Genomic DNA, 16,020 nt, shown 5'->3' on the forward strand with positions numbered 1-16,020 from the left:
TATGAAAGGCCCCACAAGAATATTGATATCAAAATGAAATTGCAGGCCGAGTGATTATGGCACCTGCTGGGCATCTGCAGAGCTGTGTGTTTCCTTTCCAGTGTCCTGGGCTGTCCCCCCCCCCCCTTTCTTCCCCTCCTGTCTCCTTCCCATGCCCCACCCTGTCTTTATGCAAAGTACGGGAGATCACAATCATTATAGGATCTCTCCTATCACCTCTCCTAAGTCCTAGAAGCAAACTTGTGTTTTGGATTTTGAAAAGCTGTTAAAATATAATCAGTTCTCTGACAACAAATATAGAACAGTAACTAAGGCCCTGGGGTAAAATTCTGAGTTCACCCCTTCCTTGCCTGGCATCCTGAACATGAGTTTTAATTATTCTAGCCTTTAATTTCCACGAACAGCATTGCTGACAAGTGTTTACCATATAGTGTTATGGTGCACTCTGAAGATGCATTAAACGCACTCTGAAGTGCATTAAAGTAATATTTAGTGCCTTAATAATCCTTACTCATTTATATCATTATTTTGAAATTCTATTTTTTTAGGATAATATTACTGGGAAAGTTAAATAAAGTGGACTCGGGAAGTTCTGCCTTCTAATGATCTCTTACCCTTGCTGCCTGTCTCCCCTGCAGAATGTGACAAGCTGAGGCAAGATGGCTGCCGAAGTTCTCAGTACTATTCTCAGGGACCCACCTTTGCAGCCGGCTCCAGCCCCTGCGACGATTATCAAGATGAAGACACAGAAGCAGACCGAAAGGTGAGGCCAAATTCACCATCAGCCTCTGCCTTGCACCGCACTGCAGAGGAAATAAACCCGTCATTCCAGTTGCGTACTATCATGTCATGCGTTAATTTCTCGGTTTTGACAAAAGTACCCTGACTATATGATCTTATCCTGATGGGGAACTGGTTGGAAGAGCCCATCAGAAGCTCTCAGTACCATCTCTTCAATTTCTCCTCCAATGTAAAGTTATTCTACTTTTTATAAAAAAGAGGGGTGAGTTCAGGATCCAAGAAATACACAAAAGCAAACATGTATTCTATATATTTGTACGTTTTGAGTAGCAAAGATGTCTTTCAAAAAGCGTTTTGCTTTTCTTAGGACCAGGAGCTCAGTCATCTCTCCAAGAGCTCTTGGTGGATGCATCTCATTAACAAGATGCAAGGGCATGGCTGAGTGGGTCCAACAAGAACTACCTTAGTTCCCTTCAAGAACACACCCTGGATAGCCTGAAAACCTCCTTAATAATCATACAGTTGGAAAATCCTGTCCCTGAAATTGTACTCTTAGGCCTAAGCCTGTAGACAGGGGTCACAGAGGAGGAAACCATCTATTCAAACCCTAGCAAAAAGTAAAAGCTACTATTTCAAAGTGTGTTTTGATGCAGGCCAGGTGTGTGAATAACACCTTTGCTTAGTTTTTCTCATCCTTGCTGGTTCATTTGGTGACTCTGTGTTCCTTTGGACTCCTTTTTCTCATGCCACCGCTTGTAATACACAGACGACATCACAGTCAATATTTCCTCAGGACTTAGTACACACGAAAGAATGAAAGTGCGTGGAGATTTTTACTCCCATTATCATCTCTTCATTTTATTCAGTGAGGTGGACAGACAGTGGGATCAATGAAACAGAGTAAGATTTGGGAGGTGGGCTGGGCTCCTTTCCAGGAAGCACAGTTTTGAAGATCTGTTTTCATCGTTTTACTTTGTCTGCATGTGACTGCAGTGTGTGGTAGTCCATAGCATGCCTGTGCCCCAGAGACCTGAAGGGGGTGTCAGCTCTCCATTGCTTCCATCCTTGCCTGGATTTTTATCACAGAATAGTTTTTTGCATTTCCTTAAGGGTATGTTTATATATTAGGCTAATCTTTTTGCCAAGTAAGACAGCTGCTTACTGTTTTATAATGGGCCAGGCAGCCATTTCAAACTGGATCTGGTCTCAGATATCAAAAACTGTTATCCTTCTTTATTGGCATGAATAAGGAGAATGGAAAATCAGTGGTGAAGTATACACTGAGATCCATGTGTATCCAGGTAGACCCCAGCCTTCCACTGATCGCCACAGGAGGAAAAGCCAATGATGGATCCAGAAATAGTGCCTAGGAATGAGCCAGGGATGGTGTCTAGGAGTGGCATGTCTTTGTAAGGTGTGTAAGGTGTGAGTGTCCAAGTGTGAGGGGTCCCTGCCATCAGCTTGGCTTTATGACAATTCTCCAACATCTTTAGTAGAATGGAGATGTGGTGTCTAAATTCTCACTGGCTGCTTGCTCCCTCTGACAATGCAGCAAGATTTGATTGCACTTTCACCCCTGGACCAGGAACCAGAAAGTGGGACCACAGACTTAACTCCTCAAACATACGTGTTCTTTCTTTTCTTTCCTTTTTAAAAATGTAATGCTTAGTTATTATGAGTGTGTGTGTGTGTGTGTGTGTGTGTATACTGCTTTTTTTTTTTTTTTTCAAGACAGGGCTCCTTGTAGCCCTGGATGTTCTGGAACTCACTCTGTAGACCAGGCTGTGTGTGTGTGTGTGTGTGTAGATGTGTACACACACATGTAGAGGGCAGAGGAAATGTTCTGGGAGTCCTCTCCTTCTACCATACCTTCTACCTTCAGGTCATCAGGCCTGCGTGGCAAGTGCTTTTACCCACGGAACCGTCTTGCCAGCCTCTTCCCATGTGCTTTCTCCTTTACCAGATGGATCAGAGACTCCCTGGCATGTGTGGAAGAACTGTTCTCTAAGAACTTTTCTAGGCCCCCCTGAGTCACAGATGGGAAGAATGTCTGCACCACAGCCTCCCTATATTTGGGCTCTTGGGAAAGCACACACCCAAACCAATTTATTTATTGTTATATGTAAGTACACTGTAGCTGTCTTCCGACACACCAGAAGAGCGCATTGGATCCCATTACAGATGGTTGTGAGCCACCATGTGGTTGCTGGGATTTGAACTCAGGACTTTAAGAAGAGCAGTCTTAACTGCTGAGCCATCTCACCAGCCTCCACTTTTTTTTTTTTTTTAAAGTTGTTCAGTCTAAGTTTTACCTCAAAGCAATTTGTCACAAAGTTTGCTTTAGGTCTAAGGAAATAGTTTAGAGGTAGAATGCTTGCCAGTAATGACCAAGGTCTCCCCCAAAAGAGAGATCATAGTAAATATGTTTCAGAAAATAACAAATAGATATCTATCTATCTATCTTGTGTTATACAATATGTTAGTATAGTTAGGATAACATATTAATTAAATCACAACTAACCAACCATGCTACCTATCTCTGTTTTCTTTCTTGTTGCTGTGATAAAAGTACCCTGACAAAAGAAACCTAAGGAAGGTTTTACTTCCGGCTATGTCCGTCATTGTGGGGAAGAGCTGGAAGTAACTAGTGATGTCACACCCACAGCTGAGAGCAGAGTAAGGAGTGAATATGTGGATGCTAGTGTTCGGCTCACCTTCCCCACCCTAACTCAATCCCCTTTGCTGGGAATGGTGCCACCCACAGTGGGTGGGTCTTCCTTAATCAAGGTAATCCTTCATAGACATGGCCACGTGGAGGCTAACTTAATCTAGACAATCCCTCATTGAGACTCCTTTCCCATGCCATTCTAGCTTGTTGGGTCAACAACTAAAATTAACCATGCCACCATCAAATCAAACCTCTTTCCTTTTCCCCACTTTTTTTAAAACTAATTTTTATACCTTAGGATATAAAGTAGTGGGCTACATTTTGGCATCTACATACATATGTGACATTATTCTTATTCCCATTTGTTCCATTCTCCATCTACTTACCTGGTATCCCTTTCTATCTTCTGTTTGCTTTTCTTTCTGTTCTCCATTATTCCACCCTTTGGCTTTTTTATTATCTTCCATCTTCCCTTCTTTGCTTCCTTTCCTTTCTTAATTCTGTGAAGCACAAAAACCTCACTTGGAGCTGATGAGACCGTTTATCTAGTGAAGGTGCCTGTCACCAAGCTTGGTGACTTGAGTTCGCACCCAGAACCCACATGGTGGGAAGAGAGAACAGACTTCCACAAGTTGTTCTCTGGCCTGTGTATGTGTGTGTCACACAAACACACACAAATACACAAACGTACATACATGCACGAAAAGATGACAATAAAGGCCCTCAGGCTGATTGCTTCTAGGTAAAATGAGAAGTCACTATGTGAGCGGAGCAATGAAGTGACATGAATTGCTAATTAATGTAGTGTATGGAGATGTGGTCTTGGGGAGTTGATGGCTGATGCAAACACCAGACAGTAGGCTACTGCAGTAATCCAGGGAAGAAAACACTTGTGGGGACAGGGACAGGTGCGGCAGTAGTAGAGGTTCTAGGTTTGTTTCCGAAGTGTGACCTATGGGATTTGCTGGAGTTCATCGGAATTGTTCCTCTCAATCCTTCTAAATGATCATTACAGAAATTATTTGCATCTCGTCTCCATCTTTGTGTGTTCTTTCAACTCTGCTGCTGTTTTTACTGTCACGGCATGTTAATTGCACTAATTATGGGTGGCCTTAACCTAAGCCCAGCATGCTAACTCATCTGCTCATTCTGCTGCTCTCTTTTCAAACCCCGCTTCCCCATAGAGCCTCTGGAACCAAAGCAATCCCAAGGCATCCTTTTTACACACCGTGTGACTGCCCCACTTGCCCCTGTTCCTGTATACACTAAACCCTTCCCTGCCCCCACAAGGGGTAAACCATCCCTAAGCCTTTTCTCTCCCATTATATCCCAAGTGACCAGTTTAGGGCCAGGCATTCAATAGGCACTCAGTGTCTTCCGAGTGGAACAAATAAAGCCAATCCCTAACCATCAGATGTGCAATCTGCCCCTCCTTCTTTGGCCTAATGGCTTCTCGATTGCATCATAACCATCATTAAGTGAATACACTGAGTTTTCTCTCATCTTGAAGGAACCTTCCTTTGACCTTCATCTCCCTCCAATTCCACCAGAGTTCCCTTTCCTTTTATTTCTCCAAAGAACTGTCTAGACTAACTGTCTCCACTGCCTCTGTTCAGTCTCCTTTGAAGCCCTCCAAGCCTCTATCCTCAGCTCACTACTGAAACTGTCTAGTAGTCACTTCCATGGTACCAAACTGGTGATTCCCAGAATTCATCTTGGCCTCTCCGCAGCATCATGTGTGAATCCTCTTAGAACGTTTACTTAGCTTTTATTAGCACCACAATCCTTCCTGGTCCCCTTGTCCTTTATTTTACATGCCCTCCTTCCTAGTCACAGGTGCTCTTCTTCTCTCATGTGTCTAAGTCTCCCATAGGTTCAGATCATGAGCCTCTGCTCCCCTGAGACAGCTTCAGGCCTTAAGTATTCTTAATGAACCCTCCTCGTTCTAAATCCCATTTATGGAAGTTTTCTACATTTCTATGTTTCTTTTTAAAATCAGGGTTTCACATTGTAGCCCAAGTTCACCTGGAACTCATAGTATACTTCAGGCAGTCTTTGAATCCATGACAATCCCCCTGCTTTGCTCTCTGAGGGCTTAGATAGTACAGGTGTGTGCAACCTTGCCCAGATTTAAATACACATTTTTTTTTTAAACCTGGACTTAAACATTTATCTGCTAACTGTCCCAATTTACCTTACAACAGACTTGGCCCAATCCAATTCTGTGATTCTCAGAACCCTCTTAAAAACAGAACAGAAAGAAATCCACTTACCTCCAGGGAGGGAGGGAGGGAGGGAGGAAAATCAATGAGTTCTACTTGTTGCATGGTATCTTAGTTAGGGTTTCCATTGCTGTGAACAGACACCATGACCAAGGCAACTCTTATAAAGACAACATTTCATTGGGGCTGGCTTACAGATTCAGAGGTTCAATCTCTGTTATCTTCATGGCAGAAAGCATGGCGGCATGCAAACAGACATGGTGTTGGAGAACAACAAGCTGAGAGTTCTACATCTTGTTCTGAAGGCAACCAGGAAAAGACTGACTTCTAGGCAGCGAGGAGGAGGGTCTAAAAGCCCACCCGCACAGTAACACACTTCCTCCAACCAGACCACACCTACTCCAAATAATGCCACACCCCCAGTCAAGCATATTCAAATCACCACACATGGCTGTAGGAAATCACTCAGTTTTCTTTTCTTTTTAAAGCGCTGCTGGCTGTAGAACCTAGGGCCTTAGCATACCAAGCCAATTGTCTACTTCCCAGCTGAATCTTGATGCAGCAACTAAACAGATTTTGAAGGAGCAAAGGTGATTGAAAGTATAATTTGAATAGGTCACCTTTTGTTAGATGGAAGAGATATAGGCAATTTTGGAAGTGATTATTTAAATTTATGTGATATATCAGATCTGACCCCAGAAGAGAGGGAATGTTTAATAGACCCGTCTTATGGATAAGGGGCAGAGATAAGGTCCAATGCCTGAAGCAGTTCCAGAGGAAAAGGAAAAACTCAATTCTTTTTCTAAAGATTATTTTTAAGATTTATTTATTATTATATATAAGTACACTGTAGCTGTCTTCAGACACACCAGAAGAGGGCAACAGATCTCATTACAGGTGGTTATGACCCACCATGAGGTTGCTAGGATTTGAACGCAGGACCTTTGGAAGAGCAGTTAGTGCTCTTAACCACTGAGCCATCTCTCCAGCCCTTAAAGATTTCTTCATTTTTTTCCATGTGTGGAGTGTTTTGCCTGCATGTTTGTGTTGCATGATGTGTGTGAAGTGCCACGGAGGTCAGAGGAGGGTGTTGGATCCTCTCGAACTAGAGTTTAAGCCAACCATCAGCTGCTGTGTGGGTTTTGGGACCCAAACCCAGGTCTTCTGCAAGAACAGTAAGGGCTCTTAATGGCTGCACCATCTCTCCAGCTCCAAGTTCAGTTCTTTTTAAGCAATTAGTTTAACACAAAGCCAACACTTAGCAGAGACTCTCGGAAGCAGATTACCTGGCCAGTGTGACTGATGAAGACCAGTTTTACCAATCATAAATCGTTAGGAAACATGACTGGCAGCTCATTAAAAGATAAATTCTCCATTATCACCCACAGGTTACTTTAATAGCAATGTATGGGCTTGGATAAGGGATGGCAACTGACTGTTAATGTTAAATATATTAATAAATCTGGGGATAAAACATGTAATTAAAATAGTAGATATTACAAGATATTGAATACAGTTTCATAGCCATAAAACAAGAAAATTGAGATGAGGGGTAGGGAGATGGCTCAGAGGGCAAAATGCTTACTTTGCAAATCTGATGAGCTGAGTTCTCTCCCTTGAACCCAAGATACAAGGAGTGAACCCAGTCCTGAACCTTGTCCTCTAGCCTTGCTGTGTGTACTGTTCCCATACACAGAAGAATGGCACATACGAGAAGGATAGTAGCCGTATTACTACCTAACTTTGAGTGGGAAGAACCGTCCGGCACGATTAGAAAAACACGATCTCCAGCAGGAGCTGCCCCCCAGTGATGGCATGTTTGCTTAACACTCCTGTGAGACCATGTGTGCAGCGGTACAAAACAAACAAAATAAAAGTTGTATCCCATATAATAAGCATAATATTTGGAAAGTGTGCTTAAATTACTTCTCTTGGCACATTTAAATATGTATACTTGATAAATTCAGGACCATACAAATTTTGAATTATTATAAATAGTGTAATTCACTGATTTAGGAAGGTATCAAGTTAATATGTAGAAATCAGTAGCTTTTGTATTTATAGTTGGAGTAAGAGATGAAATTTTAAAGTTACTATAGTAGACAAAAGAACCAAAGTTAGTAAGGAAGTACATTTAGTAAATTTAGTAAAGAATAAACATGATCTGTACAAGGAAGCTTTAGTGTAGCATGAAAGAGCAGAACTATGACATGGAAAAGTGTTCTCAGGCCAGACGACTCCGTGCACAAATACTGTCATTTCTTCCAAAGTGAAGGTACTAAGTTAGCTCTAGCGAGAAATGGATTTGCTCTGTTGTGTCTTGGGACTATGGGAAGAGGACATGGAGGCTGCGTGCAAGCATTACTAGCTAGGGTGACTGAAAAACAGAAGAGAAACGAGGAATGGAAGCCGCCTGGGCCGATTTGCAGGCAGTTAGGAGTCTTGCAGTGTGGACCCTGAGTGCATGAGCCAGCAGAACCTGATACCAAAACCGGAGAATGGGTTAGAAATGGAGCTGGGCCTTTCCTGGGTTTTGTAGTCATTGTACTGATGATGCTTCACTCCAGAAGGCTCTCCACAGCAGCAGTCTGTGGTACTTCCAGGGTAAGGCTCATCTGCGGTTCCGTTCTTACAGTGTTAAAAACAACAACAACAACAACACCCCACGACTTTATTCTCAAAGCCACGCAAAGACCTTTAGAGCTTGCAGCAGAAGCCACTCTTGTGGGAAGGCGTGGGGCGGCAAGGTGCGAGAAGGGTAAGCGTATAGAGTTCACAACGCAGCAGATGGCTGTGGCCGCACAAGGGCTAATGAAGAGCATCTGGTTTGCATCCAGCAAATATTACACTTCCACAAGTCATTGGGATGCGAGCTCTGTCCTAAAATGAGAGTTGTTGACAGAGCAGAGGGTGGGCGTGATCCCAGAACCTCAGGGCCTTGTCTCCTGCTCCTTTCCTCTGGCTAATTGTGCTAGGATAATTAGCCTAATTATCCCTATGCAAGAACTTGTACCAACTGTAAGGCTTTACAATCTGTTTAAGGGATGAAGAAAGGTAATTTGCTAATGAGAGCCACAGGTCCTTGATAGTGAAAGCTTTAATGTACTGTGGCAAGGAAAAAAAAAGATTATTCCCAATTGTTTGTGCTGCATATCTTTAAAAAAAAAAAAAAGCAAACAAACATGCCTTGAGGGAATGTGTTGTCAGCAGAGTGGATTTTGAAATTCTAGAAAAGGCCTTTATGCCTCAACTGCAAATCAAAGACCAAGTCTCCGCTCTTTGTTTTTGTGCTGACCTTTTTCCTTCAGCATTCAGTGCATGTTAGGTTTGAAGGGTGAGCCATTACAGGTGCCAAACGGCTTCCTGCAAGAAGATTGGGGGGGGGGGTGTCTCCAGGTGCCGCTATGAGAGGCTGCATTTGATGGTGTGTCCAATGGTTCTGGGAAACATGCACAGAGGCCCCATTGTCTTAGAGAAAGGGCACCGGGTGCCAGTTACTCAACCTCTTATATAAAATTTATCCTTGGAGTGATGCGTTGGATTGGAATTTTGGCAATAAATGGTTGGCCTTGGTGGTAGTAACCGAAACTGGAGTTGTCTTTCCTATTTCCTGTTATTTTTTGAACTGGCACCCCGGGGATGTTTTAGGCTTTGTTAAAGGAAATACTTAAATGAAAGGAAGACTTTGAAGAAAACAGCAGGCGCCTCCCTCATTGCCTGAACTGTGAACAGGAGGCCCATTGGCTCATTGGGACACAAGGCTGAGATCACAGGCTCCAGGTGGCTTCCCCACCTGTTCTGACCGGCTCCTTTGCTGCCTGGCCTGAGCTTTGGTTTCTTTAACTGTAAAGAGATGAAGCCACATGTGGTTCAGGGGAGACAACCCTGGTCTGCAGCTGCTCTCCTGTGTAATTATTAATAGCACTGCTCTTGCTTTCAAAAGTGTTGGAGTTTTGAGGTAGATGATATCACCGCGCTATGCCCCCTGCCCACCCCGCCCCCAGAGTGCTCTAGTATGTGAATGTCTGTGAAGCCCCGTGTACAGCGCCCGGAACAGCACACCTTGTGCCTGGAAAACGATTACTTTTAGTAAACTTTTCAAGGCCAGACATCAAAGACAGTGCCACAATAGACAAAGTCTGTTCTATGAAAAGTTGGCCATCCTCCCAATCCTCCTGTCTCCGATTCTGCCCACGTGGAGTTTTCTGCCTGAAGCAATGGACTTGGGTGCTTTTGGCAGCTACTTAAAAAATGGTCTGATTATCCTGACTTCACAGGTCATCGTGTGTACAGCTCTATCATTGAGGCAGACAGTTCCTAACTTTATAATCCTAGCAACATACTTTAGAACATTCCAGAATTTGTTCCCAAGTCGAGTTCCATTTTCCGTAAGAATCCCATGAAATAGGTGCTTTAATACTTGTTACTGATGCTTTAACGATTTGGAAGCTGAGGCTCAGAAACAGGGAATACTTTCAAATAATTGCATTAATTACTAGACAGCATCAGGGAGGGGGTGAGCCGAGAGCTTCTCAGATTCAAATTCGTTTCCTTGTATCATCTTACTTATTAAAAGGGTGACATTACTAACTGCACTTCCCCACCCCTCCCCTCAATCCCCTCCCCCCATCTCTTCACGGCTGTAATGCCTGCTTCTGATGTCTCTCCATCTTTGGCTTGTCTGAAATTCATAGTAAGGATTCTGAAGGGTTTGGGGACAGGAGTATCACGATGTGTCTTACAGTCTGTAAAGAGAATATATTGCTGCACTGGAAGGAGTAGAAATGGATGATAAACAAAGCAGACGGAGGTGGTGCAGTAACCAGAGTTACTAGTTAAAGACTTACTAGTCATTGTACTGACTAGTTTTGTGGGTCAGCTTGACACAAAATAAAGTCGATGGAGAGAAAGAAGCCTCAATTGAGGGAGTGCCTCCATGAGATCCAGCTATAATGCATTTTCTCAATTAGTGATCAATGGGAGAGGGCCCAGCCCATTGTGGGTGGTGCCATCCTTGCTCCAGCTTCCTGCCCTGTTTGAGTGCCTGTCCTGACTTCCTTCAGTGATGAACAGCAATGTGGAAGTGTAAGCTGAATAAATGCTTTTCACCCAACTTGCTTTTTAGTTCTGTTTTATTGCAGCAATAAAACCCAGACTAAGATTGTCATCTTCCATTCACCATAACAAATACTAAATGACCTGTTGTAAAGGGGCCTGTGGGGCCTGTGGAGAGGTAACATTTCACTGTATCTATGAGGAATGAAACAAAACCATTCACTTGTGGCCAGAGGGCAAACATTCCAGAAAAGGAAGGGGCCATTCTCTCCTTTAAGGGCATCCTCACCACAGCCTACCTCCTAGCAATCCAACACCCTTTGACTGCATGAAGCTGGGAAGCAGGCCCCTGACCCATGGGGTGGGCATCACGTTCTTCTTAACAGAAACCATAGGAAAGACTGCCCCTGAGACCCAGCAGGGTTTTCCTGGTCCTTGTCATGTTTATAAACAGATTGGGCCTGGAGGTTGGATCATTCTGAAAGTCGCCCACCCCTGGCCTTTTCTTTAGTAGATGGTGGTACTGTGAAACAGCCACCTTTGCGTACTGTGTTCTGCTTGCCTGGGAAATTTGCTCACCAGAGAAGAGAGCTCTGAGAACTTGGCCAAATGGATTTGCTTTGTGAGTGAGTTGTCACACTGTAGCCTGCTCTGGGGTTCCTCCCATGGCAACCAAAACTGCTGGGAAGTTCTGCTTGGCTGTGAAAGCTGTGGACTCTGACATCATCAGCCAGCTGAAAGGAAAGTAGGTTAGTAGGCCTGCAGAGCTTCCTCAGGGTGCTAAGGAGACAGATGAGGGCTGTTTGTCCCCAGTCCTTGGTCTTGTCACATAATAAGTGAGCTGCTCTGTTCTCCATATGCCCAGACCTTCTTCACTTTTCCTCTGTTTACAGCTTTTTGGGCAGGAGTTGGTTCTTAGTACCTTCCAAATTTAATGCTATATTTCAGGCTCTTTGTCTTGCTGTAGTAAGTTTCTAACTCACTGGAGACTCCCCACCAGGTGTGTGGCTTTTCTACAAACTGCCATGAAAATTCTCAAATAGAATAAATTTTAACATGCATCTCTCTCTCTCTCTCTCTCTCTCTCTCTCTCTCTCTCTCTGTGTGTGTGTGTGTGTGTGTGTGTGTGTGTGTGTGTGTGTGTCTGCACCTTGCAGTTAGAGAAATATGTGTTATTAGTCAGACTTATCAAGAGTGTCAAAACTGCAAAGAGATTGCAACTAGTGGATTTACATCTGTCGTCTCAACTTCTGATACCTCAGAAATCCACTTGATGATCTGCATACTTATTTTTGTGTGTGTGTGAGCAAGCAGCCGCAGCCACAGTGTGCAGGTAGAAGTCAGAGGACAAGTTGCAAGACTCGGTGCTTCCTTTCAGATGGGTTCCTGGGATTGAACTCAGGGCATCAGAGCTAGTGCCAGAGTTAGCACCTTTCCGTGCTGAGCCATCTCGCTGGGAATTTTCTGAGGGAATTTTGTAGAGATCTGTGTGAGGCCTCATCAGAACAATGGTGCCAAATAAGTTGTCAGGGACACATGCTCAACACATTGAGTGTATTTTTCAAGTTACAAATATTAGCCCACATTTTCCCTAGATGGAAAAGAAACTAAATGGTCTCTTTGTGTTCTGTAAGGTAGCAACAGTAAAAGGAGATAGTGAGATACTTAATGATGTGATTTACTTTTTGTTTTCTTTTTGGTTTTTCGAGACAGGGTTTCTCTGTATAGCCCTGGCTGTCCTGGAATTCACACTGTAGACCAGACTGGCCTCGAACTCAGAAATCCGCCTGCCTCTGCCTCCCGAGTGCTGGGATTAAAGGCGTGCGCCACACTGCCCAGCTGATTTACATTTTTTTATTTCCATGATTATTGTTATTGTCCTCTCAATAAAAGAAAGACAGGTGCTTGTCAGTCCATGGGTTTTGGTTTTCTAACGTCACATTTCTGTGTCTGCCACGCTCACTGGCATTCTACTTCACAACCATGACCATGCACATTCATTACGACTTAAGAGGAAACACCTCCAGGGGCAGAAGGCAGTGCATCCTCTTTCTAGCAAAGTAGAAAAGGAAGATGTTTCAAAGGAAGCTGGGTCTTTGGAGTGTTGAGTATGTTCCTATGCTGTTTTTCAGATTTGTGCCACTCAACTAGTAAAAGGGATGGGTATTTTGCAGGAAGTTTGTTTTGTAGCACTCAACAGTGGTGGCAGTGGTCTTATGTCTGAGATGATGGAGTGATGTCGTCTTCCTGTATTTCTATTTCATCTTTGTCCCATTAGAAACTTTACATGCCAGAAGACATTCAGTCATACCGTTGAAAGCTAGAGAAATCTCCACAAATGCCAAGAAGTCATGAGAAAGAGAGCTGACAGTCTGAGGTTCTTCATTTAACAGGAAACAAAGCTCTATGTCAGTTTGGGGGGATTGGCTGAGAGAGGCTGAGTTGATCTGGGAGCTGCTTGCTGATACAGGTGTCTACTTGGGATGATTCACCACCCTTTATTCTTCAGTAGGATTCTTCTTAAACACCTTATTTCCATGGTGATACTTCAGTTCAAACTCTATGAACTTGATTGGTCCTTTGACATTTATTGTATATCTTTCTGTTTGTTTGTTTGTTTGTTTGTTTGTTTTTCGAGGCAGGGTTTCTCTGTGTAGCCCTAGCTACCTCCTCCTAAGAGCCAGTTGCTCTTTTATTGTTCTTTTGGTTTTGCTCTTGTTCCTAAGCACGGTGTTTACTCTGAGTTCTTGGGTCACCCTCATTACAGAACTGGCTGCCCACGAGCTCTTGTGAAATCTGGCATAAGATGCTTGCCAACACAGCTTTCTCCCTTACACACTTCAGGTATTGCTGGAGAGGGGCATTGAAGAAGGGCTCTTTAATGAGGATGCTAATCTATATCAAAGAAGGCACTGCTAAAATGTTGTCATGGAATTCTGATAAGGCCCAGAGAACCACTTTAGTCAGCCTCTTAAAACTTACCAATTTCACACAGGTTTTTTTTTTTTTTTTAATCCATATAGATGGCTTTAGAATCGCACAAATAGTTCAACAATGAAATGACTCCATCATTTCAAAGCGTTTCTTGAGGTTAGAGCCTAAAGAAAATAAGATTGAAGCTAGAAATTACATTGAGGGAAACAATTTTAATACAAATAGAAACTGGTGGGCTTAGCTATGACTTTTCTCCAGGCTTCTAATGTTCGTCTAAGTCCATACACTTTCTAACCTCTGCACAGCTAAGAAAAACTGGGAGGCTATAAAGGCCCTGCATGCCAGCAGAACCTTTTTCCAGACTGGGGCAGGGTGGATCATACATGTGGAATGTCATATGCAAGAGAAGATTGTTACTCTGTCCTTAAAAGGAACCGTTCTTGGACTTGCTATAAATTAGTCTAATTTTTTTTTTAAAATAAACTGTATTTTTAAGTTTTCCTGCTAATTGCTTACACACTTTCTCTCTCTGCAGTGCTCTCTCTCTTCATCTGAAGAAGAAAGATTTATCGGAATCAGGAGACCTAAAACGCCAACCTCAGGTGACTTCTCCGACCTTCATACTCAGACAAACTGGACCAAGTCCCTGCCGCTGCCAACACCAGAAGAGAAGACGCGGCAGCAAGCCCAGACGGTCCAGGCTGACGTGGTTCCTATAAACATAACTGGTATGCTTTGTGGTGTGGACAGTCAGGATGGCCTTGGGAGAGCACTGGTGACTTTGTTTGCCCCGTGTTGTGAGCATTTTCTTTATGTATCTGGCCTCCCGTTCTTTCTTTGATGGAGGAAACACCCGAGCTACATATGTGTGTGCATGACAAACACCTGTTGTTTGTTAGCTAAGGAGACTGACAACACATGTTCTGTCAGAGAACCCTGTGCCTCAGCCATTCCTGGAAAAGATGGCTTTTGACTGGCACTGTTCTTAGCCAAGATTTTGGTTCCATAGAATATCCTGTAAATGTGGTTCTTTGCAGCAAAAATTGTATACTCCCATAAGAAATATTTCAACATGTGAAACAACAATATTTCATTATGTTTCTGATTTTCTTACCCTTTGTCTGTTCAAATAAAAAGGGAAGAGAATTCTTGACAGAAAGGCATCTAGTAAATTAGTAACCAAAGCATATCTTAAATAAAAACTTTAGTAGACTGATAAAAGTATGCTTTGGTTTCTATGATTTGAGTCTTAAATCTCAAATAAAGATCTATTTCTGCTGAGGGAACAACTTTAGGAATTGGCACATTGGCTGCACTGTGGCTACTAATTTAATTGCCAGGTTGAATTATCAACCTTTTTTGATGATTAAGGCAACAAATAACAAGACGCAGAGAGCTCCAAGCTGAGCTTCACAACTTTTGAAGAACTGTTAAAAAGAATCAAATTTGTCATCCTTATCCCTTCTGCAATCTGCAAAGATCAGTCTGGGAAGCGCACAAAATACAAAATGTTAAAGAGGCCCGGCGTGGTGGTGCACGCCTTTAATCCCAGCACTCGGGAGGCAGAGGCAGGCGGATTTCTGAGTTCGAGGCCAGCCTGGTCTACAGAGTGAGTTCCAGGACAGCCAGGGCTATACAGAGAAACCCTGTCTCGAAAAACCAAAACCAAACCAAACCAAACCAAACCAAACAAACAAAAATGTTAAAGAGGTGGTGGCAACTGGACAAAACCCCAAGTGTAGTCCTCAGGGGACAGACACACTCATATACACACACACACACACACACAGCATCCACCATACAAGTATGGTGTATTACAGAGCAATAAATAATGAGTGTCATATTGACAAAATCCACACACAGCCTGGTCCCTGTGCCCTTAAATCTGGCTGACCAAAAGGAAGCAGTTTTCATTAACAATTAGGATGAAACCCCATAGCATCCTTCTGTCTTCTGAGGATATTGCTGTTGGAAGGTTTGTTGCCATGGTACCTATAAACTTGCAAGGGCTAATAACATTTAGATATGATGTATTTTTAAAAATATCTTAGAGTATACTTGGAAATTATGTTTAGAATTTCCATGGAAACTTGATTAATAAGTACAAGAATTATTTTCAACACCATGTATACTAGATATTAAATGATAAGACATTAATTTTAAGGATTAAAGGCATCCATATAGTATTATAAACTATGCATATCATGTCATGAAATATGATAACCCTTAAAGGGATTGGAGTCAAAGGTCCCGCCTAGAAATGGGGCTAGTGAAAGTCGTCGTCAAGCATAAAGAAGCGTCTGTAGTGAAATCCATCCGTCCACATTTGTCACCGAGTTGTTTCTCTGGGCTTTCGTCCTTACCTGTTTGGTAGCTAAGCAGATTTGGATTGCATAGGTA

At 43.0% G+C, this 16,020-nt stretch overlaps 1 protein-coding gene across 15 annotated transcripts in view; it reads left to right on the forward strand.

Moving 5' to 3' along the window:
- Positions 1-16,020, forward strand: part of Nhsl1 (NHS-like 1) — a 216,228-nt gene that overhangs the window by 179,730 nt on the left and 20,478 nt on the right. For all 15 annotated transcript variants that reach the window (XM_030245007.1, XM_030245006.1, XM_006512686.4 and 12 more), the window contains exons 3-4: positions 639-763; positions 14,156-14,348. Coding sequence is in view for 10 of the 15 variants with exons in the window: in XM_006512686.4 (XP_006512749.1) it covers positions 639-763; positions 14,156-14,348 (318 nt within the window). In the remaining 5 variants the exon portion in view is untranslated. The remainder of the gene's footprint in view (positions 1-638; positions 764-14,155; positions 14,349-16,020) is intronic.

This window comes from Mus musculus, chromosome 10 (genome assembly GCF_000001635.26).
Source record: "Mus musculus strain C57BL/6J chromosome 10, GRCm38.p6 C57BL/6J".
Lineage (NCBI taxonomy): Eukaryota > Metazoa > Chordata > Mammalia > Rodentia > Muridae > Mus > Mus musculus.